The 14,856-nt window shown below is 46.2% G+C and overlaps 5 protein-coding genes across 5 annotated transcripts; 2 read left to right on the forward strand and 3 right to left on the reverse strand.

The window, feature by feature from the left end:
- Positions 1-14: 14 nt before the first annotated feature.
- I203_107036 (uncharacterized protein) lies at positions 15-724 on the forward strand (the record flags this gene model as incomplete). Its single annotated transcript, XM_019145121.1, has 4 exons — positions 15-143; positions 205-264; positions 332-406; positions 455-724. 4 exons carry the CDS (start codon positions 15-17, stop codon positions 722-724), a joined length of 534 nt encoding a protein of 177 aa, XP_019004940.1.
- A 709-nt stretch (positions 725-1,433) lies between these two features.
- On the reverse strand, positions 1,434-8,282 carry I203_107037 (uncharacterized protein; the record flags this gene model as incomplete). The annotated part of the gene is made up of 7 exons (XM_065518122.1): positions 1,434-1,841; positions 1,944-1,991; positions 2,048-5,644; positions 5,705-5,990; positions 6,042-7,634; positions 7,710-8,115; positions 8,180-8,282. The coding sequence occupies 7 exons, from the start codon at positions 8,280-8,282 to the stop codon at positions 1,434-1,436; spliced, it is 6,441 nt and encodes a 2,146-aa protein (XP_065372852.1).
- Positions 8,283-10,064: 1,782 nt separating this feature from the next.
- Positions 10,065-11,147, forward strand: I203_107038 (uncharacterized protein; the record flags this gene model as incomplete). Its single annotated transcript, XM_019145123.1, has 6 exons — positions 10,065-10,209; positions 10,301-10,437; positions 10,518-10,619; positions 10,694-10,713; positions 10,771-10,862; positions 10,966-11,147. The coding sequence occupies 6 exons, from the start codon at positions 10,065-10,067 to the stop codon at positions 11,145-11,147; spliced, it is 678 nt and encodes a 225-aa protein (XP_019004942.1).
- Positions 11,148-11,662: 515 nt separating this feature from the next.
- On the reverse strand, positions 11,663-12,783 carry I203_107039 (uncharacterized protein; the record flags this gene model as incomplete). Its single annotated transcript, XM_019145124.1, has 6 exons — positions 11,663-11,781; positions 11,872-11,947; positions 12,030-12,121; positions 12,211-12,264; positions 12,354-12,499; positions 12,605-12,783. 6 exons carry the CDS (start codon positions 12,781-12,783, stop codon positions 11,663-11,665), a joined length of 666 nt encoding a protein of 221 aa, XP_019004943.1.
- Positions 12,784-13,129: 346 nt separating this feature from the next.
- On the reverse strand, positions 13,130-14,806 carry I203_107040 (uncharacterized protein; the record flags this gene model as incomplete). Its single annotated transcript, XM_019145125.1, has 1 exon — positions 13,130-14,806. One exon carries the CDS (start codon positions 14,804-14,806, stop codon positions 13,130-13,132), a length of 1,677 nt encoding a protein of 558 aa, XP_019004944.1.
- Between the last annotated feature and the right edge of the window lie 50 nt (positions 14,807-14,856).

A 14,856-nucleotide genomic window follows, 5' to 3' on the forward strand; every position in this document is an offset into this window, starting at 1 on the left:
TATTAGTGCTAGACATGAGTAACCCCGACAGATTCAAGTCAGCATTAAAGCTGGACCAAGTGTCCCTAGTCCGACAGGAAGCACCCACCAAGAATGTGACGGTACAAGAAGCGACCGCTACGGGTGAAGGGTCATCAACTAGAGTGAGTCAGGTCTCTTGCGTCAGTCAGCCCCACTTCGATGACTGACTGTTCCTACTGTTAGGATTATTCCATACAAACTCTGATCACGACCATTAGATCAAGTAGAGCGAAATATGCTGAAGTGAGTTTACCTGAATTCAGGGTAGAAATGATGCTTATCAGCTTTCGATATCGTTTGTCTCCATTAGATCGCCGACAAACATGAGCTCAAGCTCAGCTCACGCAGACCCAAGCAATCGACCGGAATGGGAGTCAAGACATTGGTAAGCCGATCGATGACGGTCTTTGACTCGCTGATACATCTTGTTTAGGCCAAGGGTAGGAAGGCAACTGTCAAAGCAGAGTCAGACCATGCAAACTTGATCCGATCGATCGTCCGAGGTGAAAGAAGAGCTCTTCCAGGTCAATATATACCCATCAACAACACATTAGCACAGATTCGAGGTCAGTTGAGACCGAGAGCTGTGGAACTATCAAAGCAGATGAGAGAAGTACAGAGGATTCGAGAGGATTATCTTGAGGTTGTGGGGGTGGTGGAAGACTTGCTGAAGCATGATAGACATCCTAGACCCTTAACATAGATAAGAGTCTGGTGAGGTATGCTTGGTCGCATTGAAGTCAATCGGCCATTTGAATATTCCTAATACCATTGCCAGTCAGCAAGTTGGGTAATATAGAGGTGGTAGATTGGTAACTTACTTATGTATTGTGTGTCTGACAGAATCATCATATTCTTTTGTATATTGCCACTCACGAGCTCAGTATGTGACTGAACATGTAAAAAAGCAAGGCGGAAAACAGTCGCAAGTCGATGCACCATTGTAGAGATGCAGTTCGCAAAGCTTAGAAGGTTGAAAATAGCTCTCCTACCCTGAAGGATCGTCCTTTACGGACGACAAAGGGACCTTTGGTATTATGTGACATGACTGACTGATCATGCAACAGCTGGCAGCGTCAGAGCACACGTGGCATCAGCTTCAGCATCCATCCGACGTGAAAGGTCGAGACTGTTCACACCTTCTACGAACTTCGATACATCCCAAAGTCCTTATCTTATCGACGCGTTCTTAATCTTTAATTGTCGCGCGTTCTTAAATCGGTTTTGGCAATTTAGTATGAGGATTTTCGTGATCGAGTAAGTAGCATGATGACGTCAAAGTTATTATGAGTATTTTGCGATAAGTTTTATGTGATATCAGGCCAATTCAAATCGTATCACATATATTACATTGGACAACCTATAAAACCTACTGTATACCTAGAGATGTATAAAATGGAAATTCCGATGCTTTAAGCAGAAGCAGTTACGCTGATATTCTCAAAGTCTACACCTTGACTTGAGACTTCGAATTCGCTAGTAGCTCGACTGGAAGTTTCAGTCTGAAGGTGTTTAGTGACAGGAGGAGCAATCCATTGTCTCCTCTCAATACCACCTTGTACTGGTAAGTGAGTACCTGCCATAAGGTACCTATCAACTTCCTCAGCAGCCTGTCTACCTTCTCTGATACCCCAAACGATAAGCGATTGACCTCGTCGACAATCACCGGATGCGTAAACTCCAGGAGTGGAGGTGGAGTATCCACCATTGGGAGTCTTGGCGTTTCCTCGTCCGTCTAACTCAACCCCGAGAGCAAGCATGATTTCCTTTTGAGGTCCAAGGAAACCCATGGAGAGGAGACACAGTTGAGCGGGGTATGTCTAAGTGAATCAAAAGTCAGGTCAGTATACAATCGAATGGATTTGCGAATGTGGCACTCCTGGAAGTTCGGCTTCATGTCGCTCAGGGTATGAAATACTCACCTTCTCCGATCCTGGTATCTTCTCCATGCTCCATTTACCAGCAGTGTTCTATCCAGACATGGTCAGCTCGCGTCCCGAAGCGTTGAATGTGGCACTTTACTCACAGTCCATTCAACTTTGACGGTATCGATACCGGTCAACTTTCCTTCATCATCTTTGTTGAACTTTACTGATGAAACACAGTACTGTCGTGGATCTGAACCATAACAAGAGACCGATTCTGAATGCGCATAATCCATTTTAGCAATTCGAGCATATGTTGGCCACGGATTATCCAAACTTCTTGTTTTTGGTGGCTGTGGAAGCAATTCAAAATTGGTGACAGTCTTAGCACCCTGTCGGATGGCGGTACCTAGACAATCGTTTCCGGTATCACCTCCACCGATGACGACGACATCGAGGCCTTTAGCTGAGATATAGCCGGGTGTGTCCTCACCAAGAGCTTGAGTGGGGTTACCAGTCCAGGTCTGCAGAGCTTTGGTGGCGGGAGGCAGGTAGCTCATCGCTTGGTGAATTCCATCGGCGTCTCGTCCTGGTAAGTTGATATCCCTGGCAGCGGTGGCACCGACAGCCAAGATAAGAGCATCGTGTTGAGCTTTGAGATCCAATGGGTCGAAATTGGGATCGATACCGACATTCGCGTTGGTTACAAAGTTGACACCTTCAGCAGCCATCAAGTCGACTCTTCGTTGTACAATCGCCTTGTCGAGCTTCATGTTGGGGATACCGTACATCAACAAACCACCAATTCGATCTTGTCTCTCGTATACAGTGACAGTATGACCCGCTCTGTTGAGTTGATCGGCAGCAGCCAAACCAGCAGGTCCAGAACCGATAATAGCGACCTTCTTGCCAGTTCGATGTTGAGGTGGGTTAGGAACCATCCAACCCATTTCGAAACCTTTATCGATGATTGCACATTCGATCGACTTGATACCGACAGGTTGTTCGTTGATACCCAAGACACAAGCTGATTCACATGGGGCGGGACATACTCGACCGGTGAATTCTGGGAAATTGTTGGTTTTGAGTAATCGGTTCAAGGCATCTTGCCATCGTCCTTCGAATACCATAGTGTTCCATTTAGGAATGACGTTGGCGATGGGACAACCGGTATCGGATTGACAGAAGGGAATACCACAATCCATACATCTAGCTGATTGGTATTTCAGTTCGCCCTTGGTGAGTCGAGTGGAGATCTCTTTCCAATCCTTGACTCTCTTTCGAGGTGGTCGATAAGCTTCGTTGAGTCGCTTGTACTTCATGAATCCTCGGGTCTTGTCTACCTTGGCGAGCTTCTCTTTGGAAGTGGCATCGTCCACCATGGCATCTTCGACGTCGACGATAGAAGGTTCAGCAGGTTTGGGTTTGGGCGAAGCGGTAGGAGTGACGAGTTGAGAAGTAGAGACGGTAAGAGCGTTGGCATCTCGAGGGAGGATAGGGTCGAAGCCAGTAGCGACGAGATCGACTTGAGAAGCGGTGGTAGATGGGATGAGATCGATGACGGATTGTCGTTTCTTCTCCTCGGCAGCTCGAGCAGCTTCCTCTTCGAGTACCCGCTTGTAGTCGAGAGGCATGACTCTGACAAACATGGGCAAGAAGTGGTGGAAGTTTCGCAAGACTCGATCGGCAATTTCTGAACCGGTGTAGTGTCGGTGGTCTTCGATGAGACTTCGGAGTTCAGCGACTTCTTGAGGATCAGAGACAGGTCCAAGTTCGACGGTACCGCTGTTGACTTTAGGGGCGAAAGAGTGCGCCATGTCAAGGACGTAGGCGATACCACCGGACATACCAGCGGCAAAGTTTCGACCTGTGAGACCGAGAACGACGACTCGTCCACCAGTCATGTATTCACAACCGTGATCACCAGTTCCTTCAACGACGAGAGTAGCACCGGAGTTTCTAACGGCGAATCGCTCGGCAGCGATACCTCGGATGAAACCTTGACCGGAAGTTGCACCGAAGAAACAAACATTACCGATAATGATGTTCTCTTCGGCTTTGAAAGGAGATGACTTAGGTGGGTAGACGATCAGTCGACCACCTGATAGACCCTTACCAACGTAATCGTTGGCGTCACCTTCAAGTTCGATAGTGATACCTGGGGCGAGGAAAGCACCGAGTGATTGACCAGCAGAACCCTTCATGTTGATGTGGATGGTATCTCTTGGTAAACCAGCTTCTCCGTATCGTTTGGATACATGGTAAGAGAGGGTAGTACCTAAGGCTCGATCGGTGTTGACTACATCACAGTCGATGGTAACGGGAAGACCCTTTTGGAGGGCAGGCTCAGCCTCATCGATAAACTTGTTATCAAGTCTAACGTAGAGTTTGTGGTCTTGAGCTCGGACTTTGTAGGTAGCAACATCGGTTCGGAGCAAGTGGGCAGGCTTGAGGATAGGTGACAAGTCGAGGAGAGCGGTCTTGGGAGTTCGCAAAGACTCGTCAACCATGAGCATATCAGCTCGACCGACCATTTCGTTGATAGTTCTAAAACCGAGTTTAGCCATGATATTTCGCAACTCTTCGATGACGTAGTAGAAGAAGTTAATGACTTGTTCGGGTTGACCAGCGAATTTAGCTCGGAGAGCTGGATCTTGAGTGGCGATACCAACGGGACAGGTGTTCTTGTGACAAGCTTTCATCATGATACAACCCATGGCGATAAGGGGTGTAGTAGCGAAACCCCATTCTTCAGCACCGAGCAGAGTGGCAATGGCGATATCTCGACCGGTTCTAATTTGACCATCGGTTTGAACGGTAACTCTACCTCGCAAGTTGTTAAGCACCAAAGTTTGATGGGTCTCGGCAAGACCAAGTTCCCAAGGAAGACCAGCGTACTTGATGGAGGTCCACTTGGCTGCACCGGTACCACCATCGTGACCGGAGATAGTGATGTGATCGGCTTTGGCTTTAGCTACACCACTGGCAACGATACCGACACCAACTTCAGATACAAGTTTGACGGAGACTCGAGCTCTAGGGTTGGAAGCTTTGAGATCGTAGATGAGTTGTTTCAAATCTTCGATAGAGTAGATATCGTGGTGAGGTGGAGGAGAGACAAGGGTTACACCAGGAGTAGAGTGTCGAGTTCGACCGATAGAAGCGGAAACCTTGTGTCCTGGAAGTTCACCACCTTCTCCAGGCTTGGCACCTTGAGCCATCTTGATTTGTAATTCATCGGAATCGGCAAGGTAATTGGAGGTAACACCGAATCGACCAGATGCAACTTGCTTGATAGCAGATCGTCTAGAATCCCAAACAGGTTTGAGCTCCATAGCATGGGTAAAAGGTTGTCCGTCGGCATCTGATCCAGGTCCAGGGATAGGGAGAGACCTTTCAGCATCTTCACCACCTTCACCAGTGTTGGATTTACCACCAAGTCGGTTCATAGCCACAGCAAGGGTGGTGTGCGCTTCCATAGAGATGGAACCGTAAGACATGGCACCGGTGACACATCGTCGCACAATCTCGTTCCAGGGTTCAACTTGTTCAATAGGGACGGAAGTACCGTTATCAAAGTTGAACTCGAGAAGACCTCGAAGTGTACCTCGTTTGATGGACTCTCGAGAGTTCTTGGAGTAGCTGTCGTACGCATTTTGGTTCTTTTGCCTGACAGCATCTTGGAGTTGAGCAATAGAGACGGGATCGTTGATTCGCATCTCTGAACCTTGTCGGTAGTGGTATTCACCGCTCTCGGGCTGAGAGGCAAGTCAGCTAGAATACTATCAGTGTATGAGGAACTTCATATAACCACTCACCATACCAGGAACAGTGATGGTCTCTCTAGATGGCCAAGCTCTCTCGTGGAACTCGAAAGCATCCATAGCGAGAAGTTCAAAGGTAGCACCTTGGACCCTCGAAGCGGTACCGATGAAGCATTCAGATACGACTTCCTCGTGGAGACCGAGAATCTCGAAGAGCTGAGCACCCTTGTATGAGGCAAGAGTGGATACACCCATCTTGGAGAGGACCTTGAGCATACCCTCGGCCATAGCTTTCATGTAGTTTTCGACAAGTTTGTCGGCGGTTTGACCGTCCTTGGCTCTGTATTTTGAGGTCAGTGTATGGATATAGGGTTAGACAGAATGGACATACAATCCTTCCGAGGCAACCTTGTGAATCATCTCCATGATCAACCAAGGGCAGATGGCATCTGCACCATAACCAACCAAAACACACATGTGGTGTACTTCTCTAGCTTCACCAGTCTCGATCATGATCGCAACTTGAGATCGCTTTCGTTGTTGGACAAGGTAATGGTGAACACCACCAACAGCAAGGATGGCAGAAAGAGCCACTCTGTCATGCCCAACAGCTCTGTCGGAAAGGATGATCGTTCTGAATCCGGCGTTAACCGCGTTGATAGCTTCTTGTCTTACTCGGTTAAGAGCGTTTCTGTAACCTGGAAGACCTTCCCCTTTCTCAAAGGTGATGTCAATGGTGATGGATGGCCAATCGGAGTTGGATACTTTCATGTGTTTGAGCGCGTTCATCTCTTGAATAGTGAGAACAGGGGTCTTGAGGTGGAGTCGGTGCAATTGTTTTGGTTGAATTTCGAGCAAGTTACCCTCGATACCAACCATAGTTTCCAAAGACATAACGATAGATTCTCTGATAGGGTCAATAGGAGGATTGGTGACTTGAGCGAACAACTGTCTGAAGTAGTCGTAGACGGTTCTTGGGGTTGTAGACATACAGGCAAGCGCAGCATCATTACCCATGGATCCCAAAGCTTCGTGACCTTCTTGAACCATAGGAAGCATGAGCATACTGAGTTGTTCAATGGTATAACCGAAAGCGAGTAACTTGGGATCGGTACTGAGAGGGGTATCGTCGATCTTGACTGAGATATCTTCGAATCGCTGAACTCTTCGAACGACTTCGGGAAGTCTCATGACCTGGGATTCGACCCATGCACCGAAGGGTTGCCTCTTAGCGGTGGTGAGCTTGAGTTCTCGATCATCGACAATTCTACCTTCTTTAGTGTCGACAAGCAACATTCTACCAGGCTTCAATCGGCCTTTTTGAATAATCTTCTCAGGTTCGATGGTGATAGTTCCTACTTCCGAGGCACACACCATGATATCATCGGAGGTGACGACGAATCTACAAGGTCTGAGACCGTTTCTATCGAGATTGGCACCGCAGTATCGACCATCTGAGAAAGTAAAGAGAGCAGGTCCATCCCAAGGTTCCATCAAGGATGAAGCCCAAGCGTAGAAGGCTTTCTTCTCAGGTTCCATCAAGTCATTGTTCTGCCATGCTTCGGGAACAAGCATCATAACAGCTTCAGGTAAGGTCAAAACACCATTGACAACTAACAATTCAAGTACGTTGTCGAACGCGGCAGAATCGGAACCACCAGTTTCGACGATAGGGTAAAGAAGATCGAGTTCATCACCAAATTTCTCAGACTTGAGATTGCCTTCTCTAGCTCTCATCCAGTTCTTGTTTCCTCTAACAGTGTTGATCTCACCGTTGTGAGCGGCCCATCTCATAGGTTGGGCTCGATCCCAGGATGGGAAGGTGTTGGTGGAGAATCGAGAGTGGACAAGGGCAAAGTGGGAAGCGTAAAGAGCGTGATTAAGATCATGGTAGTAGTTGTAGACTTGGACGGGGGAGAGTTGACCTTTGTAGATGATGTTGGAGGGGGTAAGGGAACAGATATAGAATCCGTTCTTGAGACCACTATAAATCATAATCAGTAAAAGTCAATCGATCGATCGGATTTACACCACTATGAGGGGGGGATTTGCCACTTACATTCTGTGAGTAGCCTGTTTTCTCAATACGTAGAGCTGTCTCTCAAATCGTCTCTCATCAAAGTGACCCTCCTGACTATCTTGTCCTGGACCGTAATGCTCCTCAAGTACAACGAAAGGTTGTAAGATCTTAGGTTCTTTGCTCTTGGAAGCGGGACCAAGGATGGAGTTGTCGGTAGGGACTTCTCTCCAACCGAGAACTCTTAATCCGAGAGGTCTAGCAATATCCTCAAAAGTAGCTTGTTGAGCGGCAAACTCCTCTTTGGAGAAAAAGACATTTCCCACAGCATAGGTACCCTCAGCAGGGAGCTTGGAGGGGAAAGAGTGGGCTGATTCTCGTACAAAGAAATCATGGGGAATACCAGTCATTACACCAGCACCATCACCATCTCGGGCATCCGCACCGGCTAATCAACACACATGACGAATTAGCTTGCGCCCTGTCAAGAGTGAAATGACTTGGTGACTCACTGGCACCTCGATGGGTCATATTACAGAGGATGTTCCTCGCATCGCTTACAATCTTGTGAGCTGCATGTCCTTTGATGTGACAGATAAACCCGACACCACACATATCGCGGCGCCGGCTCAGGTAATAAAAACTATAGATAACAGTGGTGAATTAGCTTGCATCTTCTACTGTGATCGATGAATTGCTGTGAATTTGCCACGCACAGATGAAAGGGGGTTTTGAGGTTGTTTTGGAAAGTTTTGTTGGGAAAGAGATAAGAAAAATCGGCCTTTGCGTCCTTTCTACCTGTATGAGTTGAGATCTGGAACGATCCTTTTTATATCTATGCTCCTTTTGAATACGATGGAATCAAAATCAATTATCTATCAATGATGAGAGAGAAGCTTCTGATGGTGATGATGATAAGTCTAAGAGAAAAGAAGCATCCAAAAAAAAGTGTGTATGGAAAAAAGTGATACCTTGTCTGCAGTATGGGAAAAACAACTCGCCTCGTATTGCCGTACGAACCCAGGTTGGGAGTGCTCGTACTCCGGCGATAAATCCCATTTTCAGCATATTTCCACCAACCAGATTCACTGGGTTGCATGGCCACATGGCAATAACATGGCTTCCACCATCGGAATACATCTTCAATTCACCAGCTTAATGAGGGGCCCGCATGAAAGAGCGATGTGATTGGTTGAGAAGTCGAGATGGCACAGAGATAAGGAATTGGGATCAGGGTCCATCTGTTTTTGCCGGTTTAGCAGAGTGCCCCGAAATGCCATGAATTGATTGGCCATCTATCTGCATTTGGTGCATCGGTGCATTCCCCCACTCCACTCCCGCCCCCGATCATCTCGGTCCGAAGGAACAAGGGGAAATCCAAAGTCGAATTACCAAATACTTCAACCTTGGCGCATCGCGTTTCTCCGACTTGCTAGACTCGAACTTAAAGAACTCAAAGAGCTCCTCATCTGCATGCACCTTTTGTGGCGGGACTCAATAGAAAAAAAGAGGCCTCGATAGGAGACTGAGCTGGGTCATCCAACGCTTTTCAATGGTTGAATTGAAAAAATCAACCTCGTTGCTGCAGGCAATCCAGTGACATCAAAGACAATGCTCGTCCATGCACGGACACCGAGCGTGGGATTCGCATGCTTAGCGTGATCACCATGCGCGATGAGTATTGACTGATAGGAAACTCCCCCATTGCATTGCGAATCTGACTCATAAAGCTACAGAAGATGATGGGTCCAAAACCTAATGAGTCATGGGTCCTGGATTCTTATATGTCATGTACTAACCCGTCGAGCCTTTCACAAACATACGATAGATGGTGAAGAAGGACCCAGACCTTTTCGGGCGCCCGCCAAGAATTGTCCTTCCCTCGTCGTCAAGGAGAACCTCAATATGATTTGCCTTGGTGTTTCGATTCATCATTGTGCCTTTGTTACTGATTTACCGTCTATTATTACTCGACAACTGATGTTCTGAGCGATTCTAGCCGATCCTTCCAGTGTACTAAGCTACTGGTATTCAGTGCAGTTACCATGGAGAAATCTGCGGTATCATCATTTTGAATCTGTATCTATTTTCGCATTTTCGTATCCACCCATATCTCATCTTCTACACCTGTTTGTTACCTTGCAAATATAATTATCACTCTCCTTGCCACTCAATTGTTTACAGACTTTCTCGCCCTCGCCTTACCATCAAACCCGTCTGGTACGGTAAAATCCTAGTATATAGACCAATACAATCCTTATAACGAAATTTCACATACGAGCTGGACTCGAAATACACCTATCTCTTTGAGATATAAGTAGGAAAAGAGGCTAGAACACCACTGAAGCTGGAAATAGCATACCAACAGAAAGAATACATCAAAAGGCAGTCAACAAAATGAAGAAATTAACTATTGTATGGTCATTCCTCGACCTATGTTTGTTATCAGCAGGAGTCCTATGTATCGTCTCGGCTATATTGTTTTCTCAACCTCAACACCTGATTTCGGCCTTGATTAAGACTCGTATAAATTTCCAGATCAGTGAGTGAATCCACCGTCACTCCTACAGTATAGTGAGGGTCCTGGCAATGGCGTTTGACTGACCAAGCCGAAAATACCTCTGTTACTATAGTTGGTATCTGCCTTGGATCAACTTACATATTCGGTACCCTCCTATCCCTACCTGCGATCTTATCATCCGTGGAAAATTCGAAATTACTCATGATGTTAAATTGGTGGTTGGTGATTCTCGCTTCATTGACATTAGCTGTGAGTTATCTTAAGTCGTCAACCTATTGAGGTGACCGAGAATTGGAAGCTGAGCATGGCTAAAATGGTGTACTCTGTAGTTCGGTAGCTACGTCTGGATGTTCTCATTGCAACAAATATCAGAGTTTTTCGAAATTTGGTCAGAGCAGAGTGAAAATGTTCAACAGACTATACAAGATAAAGTGAGGGAGATCCTTCTGTTATTCCTGTTGATGTATGTTGATCTGACTGACATAAATCATCTTCCAAAATCCAGTTCTCATGTTGCGGTTATTTGTAAGTCGCTCATTACCTGAAAAGACAAAAGTCTGAATCTAGCATGCCATGGTGTAGCAACGGTACCTCGGCTGGTGGTCTGACAACTCAACTTGGATTCTGTACCGACTCAACATTCGCAGCCAATCAAACAGGATGCTCATCAAAGAGTAAGTCTCATTTTGCCCAAACACACCCAATCCAAATTCTCCCGGTCCAGAGCAAAGAGAACGAGACATATTAAACTGACTATGAGTCACTTTATCCATCCAGTCACATCCGCACAATCACCTGGATCAGATTACACTCTTGAAAACATCTTCACTTCTATATACGGCTTCGAAGTGATCATCGGCTTGTTCTTCCTCGCTACTGTCTGTGTGATCAACGAGAGGAATATCACTGTGAGGTTCAAGAGGATCGATGAAAAGAGGGGTGGTGGTGGATTCGTATAGGCATCGAGCATTAATTATTTACACACCGTCTAGGTATCTTTGACTTGCTTACCGGAGCAATTCTATCCAAGCGGGTGAATCGCCTCATACCTTATTTTCTAATTTAAATACAGTTAAAAATGCATTAAAATTCCTATAATACAAAACCAGCTTGCGCACTAATTAAGTGTACTGTACATACAAGCTCGATCCAGTTCTTCCACCGACCAACCTAGAGAAGATATACTTCGAATGCTGTATCCTCACAAGAACCTAGGGGGCGGCGGTGAATTTTTATAGGTAACGATCATATGACGGGCACCAATCATTCTGTATAGGGGAGTATACAGAAGGACGAGGGTCTGGACTTGAACCGCTGAAAGATCTATTTCTATTCTCCTACAACTACAGTTAAAATGCATTTTGTTCCTATAAAAACAGTACAAAAACCCAATTTACATACCAATCACACATACAAGCTCATCAAATCCGTGCACTGACCGACCTAGAGGATATATACTACGAATGCTATGTCCTCATAAAAACCTTACACCCTCTCCGACCTCACCTTTACCTTCCAATAACTGAGCTTTACCCCTTTTCACCAGACTTTCAAGTGCCTTGCGTAGTATCGATGTTGGCAACTCGTAGAATTCTATAAAAATAGTTTTTACATCAATACCAAGGAAATATACATTATCAGTATAATTGATATTTTCGAAAATTACTTGTAAGCCCGACTTACCAGTCGTATGTGACAGGTCTCCATCCGTTATCTCATAAAATGTCATTATACTTGAATTCAAACCGTTATCCATCACCTACAAGTCAATGACGATGACGATGATCGTGACCAGTCACATTAATCTCTTCAAGGTGAGTCGTTAAGGAAGGCTGACTCACCCAGGTATATACCAGATCACCCCATTCCTCAGGTTTCTTCCAATATATCAAATACTTTGTATCCTGCTTAGGTGGATCCGGAGCAGCTTCGCCTATTTCATTTTCCCATCGATCCACCCAGTATACAATTAGCTCTAGGCACACAAATACGTATGCAATACTTTGCAGAGAGGGTACATACCATTCTTCATCATCTCCTGGAATATTCGTTTCATAGAAGAAGGTAACAATCTACCTACAAACGCATAAAACATCAACACCAAAACCGACAAGGATCACACCTTCTTGATGTTGGAAGCTCCTTAGTCAGGATATTGGACTCACGTTTTATCCGCTTATTCTCAAATACTCCAGGTATCTCAATACTATCCACATTGACCTCGAACACTCTTTCGTATTTCGCCCATTTCAGGACCAATGTTCTCCAAAGTTCCAGTTGATGATTTAAAGTAGATGGGTTCGGCTGTAATCTACGGTCCATCGATCGCTACATCAGCATGAACAATCCAACACACACAGATCTAAGGAGACAGATGTACTTAGATCTATGCGAAAAGGCGTAGTGGTCTACTCACGTGAAGAAAGGCGGGAAGCTCCATATAGCAGGGAACTCGAATCCGCTTTCGCTCTTTATAGGTTTCAAAGGTGTGTTTATCGTTGAAGTGGGATTACCATTGGAAGATATCTGTGGGTGTGTTTGGGGCTGTCCAAGAGGAACGTTTGAAGAGGAGGTGAATGGTTGATTTATCGACATGATACTTGTTATGAATATAGGTAACTCAAGTGAAAGATTGTCGATTCTAACTGGTGTTGTGATGACATCTCTCGCCAAGATGTCTCACATCTCAAGGGTGGAGGTACTCTCTCATACGGTAAACAATCCTAGCACCCATGAAATATAGATACATATAAGTTCATGCAAATGACGCTACCAACTAATCAATTATATCAAATATCAAGTACCATCCAATATAACTCATACATATGCGTGTAGATGCGAGAATGCCATGTATAATAAAGTAAAGCAACTGACACTATATAGATAACTAAAACTAAGCAACCACCATCTCTGCTCAAACAAAGTCCTCACTCTGACTCCTCTAACCTCTCACATCAAAACTCCATAATCCTCTACCCAAAGCTCGACTCAACGAACTCTGCTGTTCTCTTCGTGGTAATGCCACCCCACCTAAAATGGGTTCACCTTCCCATGGACTACTGCCATTGCTTCCTTTGCCATCCCTCGTACCACTTCCACCATTATTATTATTATTTGTTTCTCTATTGTTAGGTGTGGAATTAGCTGATGAGGCATTGTTACCTCCGGCTGTAGCAGATGGTCCATTGCTATTTGAGTTTTGTTGTCGAGATGTTGATGAAGAGGTAGATGGATTAGGTGAAACGGCAGTGACTCTCCTGGAAGCCAAGAGCAGATCCCGATTACGTTCAGCTTCAGATTTATTATCCCTTCGACCTCCTGGACCAGAATCAGATGTTACACCCGCATTGGCATTGACACCAATCCTATCACGTTCTCTTTCCCTTTGTAATTCCCTCTCGCGTTCTAACCCTCTCTTCTCCCTTTCGACCCTATCCATCTCCCTTTCTCTCTCGAGACGCTGGATCTCCTTCTGTCTGAGCCTCTCCCGTTCTTCAAATTCCCAGTCGTCCGCATGACGTCCTCCAACAGTGGCAGTCGAAGGTTTGGCGGCCCCAGCTGAAGGACCCATTTCACCGGTCAAAGCCATCTTATTCTCAACCATATGTAACATCTTTTCGGTTTTGGACAACATCGCTTCCAACCATCTTTTACCTTCTCTGAGCTGTTCGCGATGTTCAGTAAGCTCACGTCGACCCATCGAGTAATGACCGTAACCAGTGACGGAACCAGGGTAGAACCGAGAGTCTCGACCAACATCAGGTGAAGCACGTTGAGGAGGGTCGAGAGAAGCTGGTTTGGGAGCAGCAGAGCTTGAGACCGATGGAGAAAGATCACGTCGCAGACCCAAAGTAGAGTATCGAGATGGGTTGAGACCCCATGGAGATCCACCAAGAGGATCTCGAGTAGTCGGTCCGTAAACGGAATATCGGTTCGTGGTTGATGCACCAAGGACTGAGGACGAGGGTTGTTGACCCAATCGCGACGTGTTCGCAGCAGGAGGGTTAGGCTGTCGTGCTTCGGTGGTAGCCAAGGGAGAGTGGGAGTATCGACTTTCTTTCGCCCGTTCCCTTTCCCGGTCTATACCATGCAGACCCAAAGTGACCGCACTGGGTAATCGAGGATCATCTTCCACTACCTTTCTCTTCACACCACGAGACTCGCTTTCAGGTGTATCAACATCCATGGCGTTTGCATTGGATCTAGAAGCAGGAGTGGAAGTGGTAGATTGAGCAGGAGCAGGTACAAGAGGGGTCTTCTCGCTCGGTCTTTTTTCAGCGGATCGATTCTGACCGTTCGACGAAGGAGCCATGTTGAGAAGAGCTTCCGCCGCAAGCTGTTGAGCGGATTGTCGAGGTGCAGAGATAGAGAATGAAGCGCGTCGATCAGGTTGAGTTGGATTGGGGGACGGCACGGGCGGAGCAGAAAATCGTCGATTGGAAGCGTTTGACGGATTCAGTTCCATGCGAGGATATTTAGCACGCGGGATACGTTCGGTTGATGATGATGAGAAGAGATGCGGAGGAGATCTCTTGGTCAGCTCTGGTATCTTCGGGGGAACAGACGAAGGTCGGGAATTGGAATGATAACGAGGAGGCAATGGAATGCTATCCGACATAGTGAAAAGTGTAGAGAGAGAGAAAGGGCAATAAGAAACGGAAAGATCAA

The sequence above is a fragment of the Kwoniella mangroviensis genome, chromosome 2, assembly GCF_000507465.2.
Source record: "Kwoniella mangroviensis CBS 8507 chromosome 2, whole genome shotgun sequence".
Lineage (NCBI taxonomy): Eukaryota > Fungi > Basidiomycota > Tremellomycetes > Tremellales > Cryptococcaceae > Kwoniella > Kwoniella mangrovensis.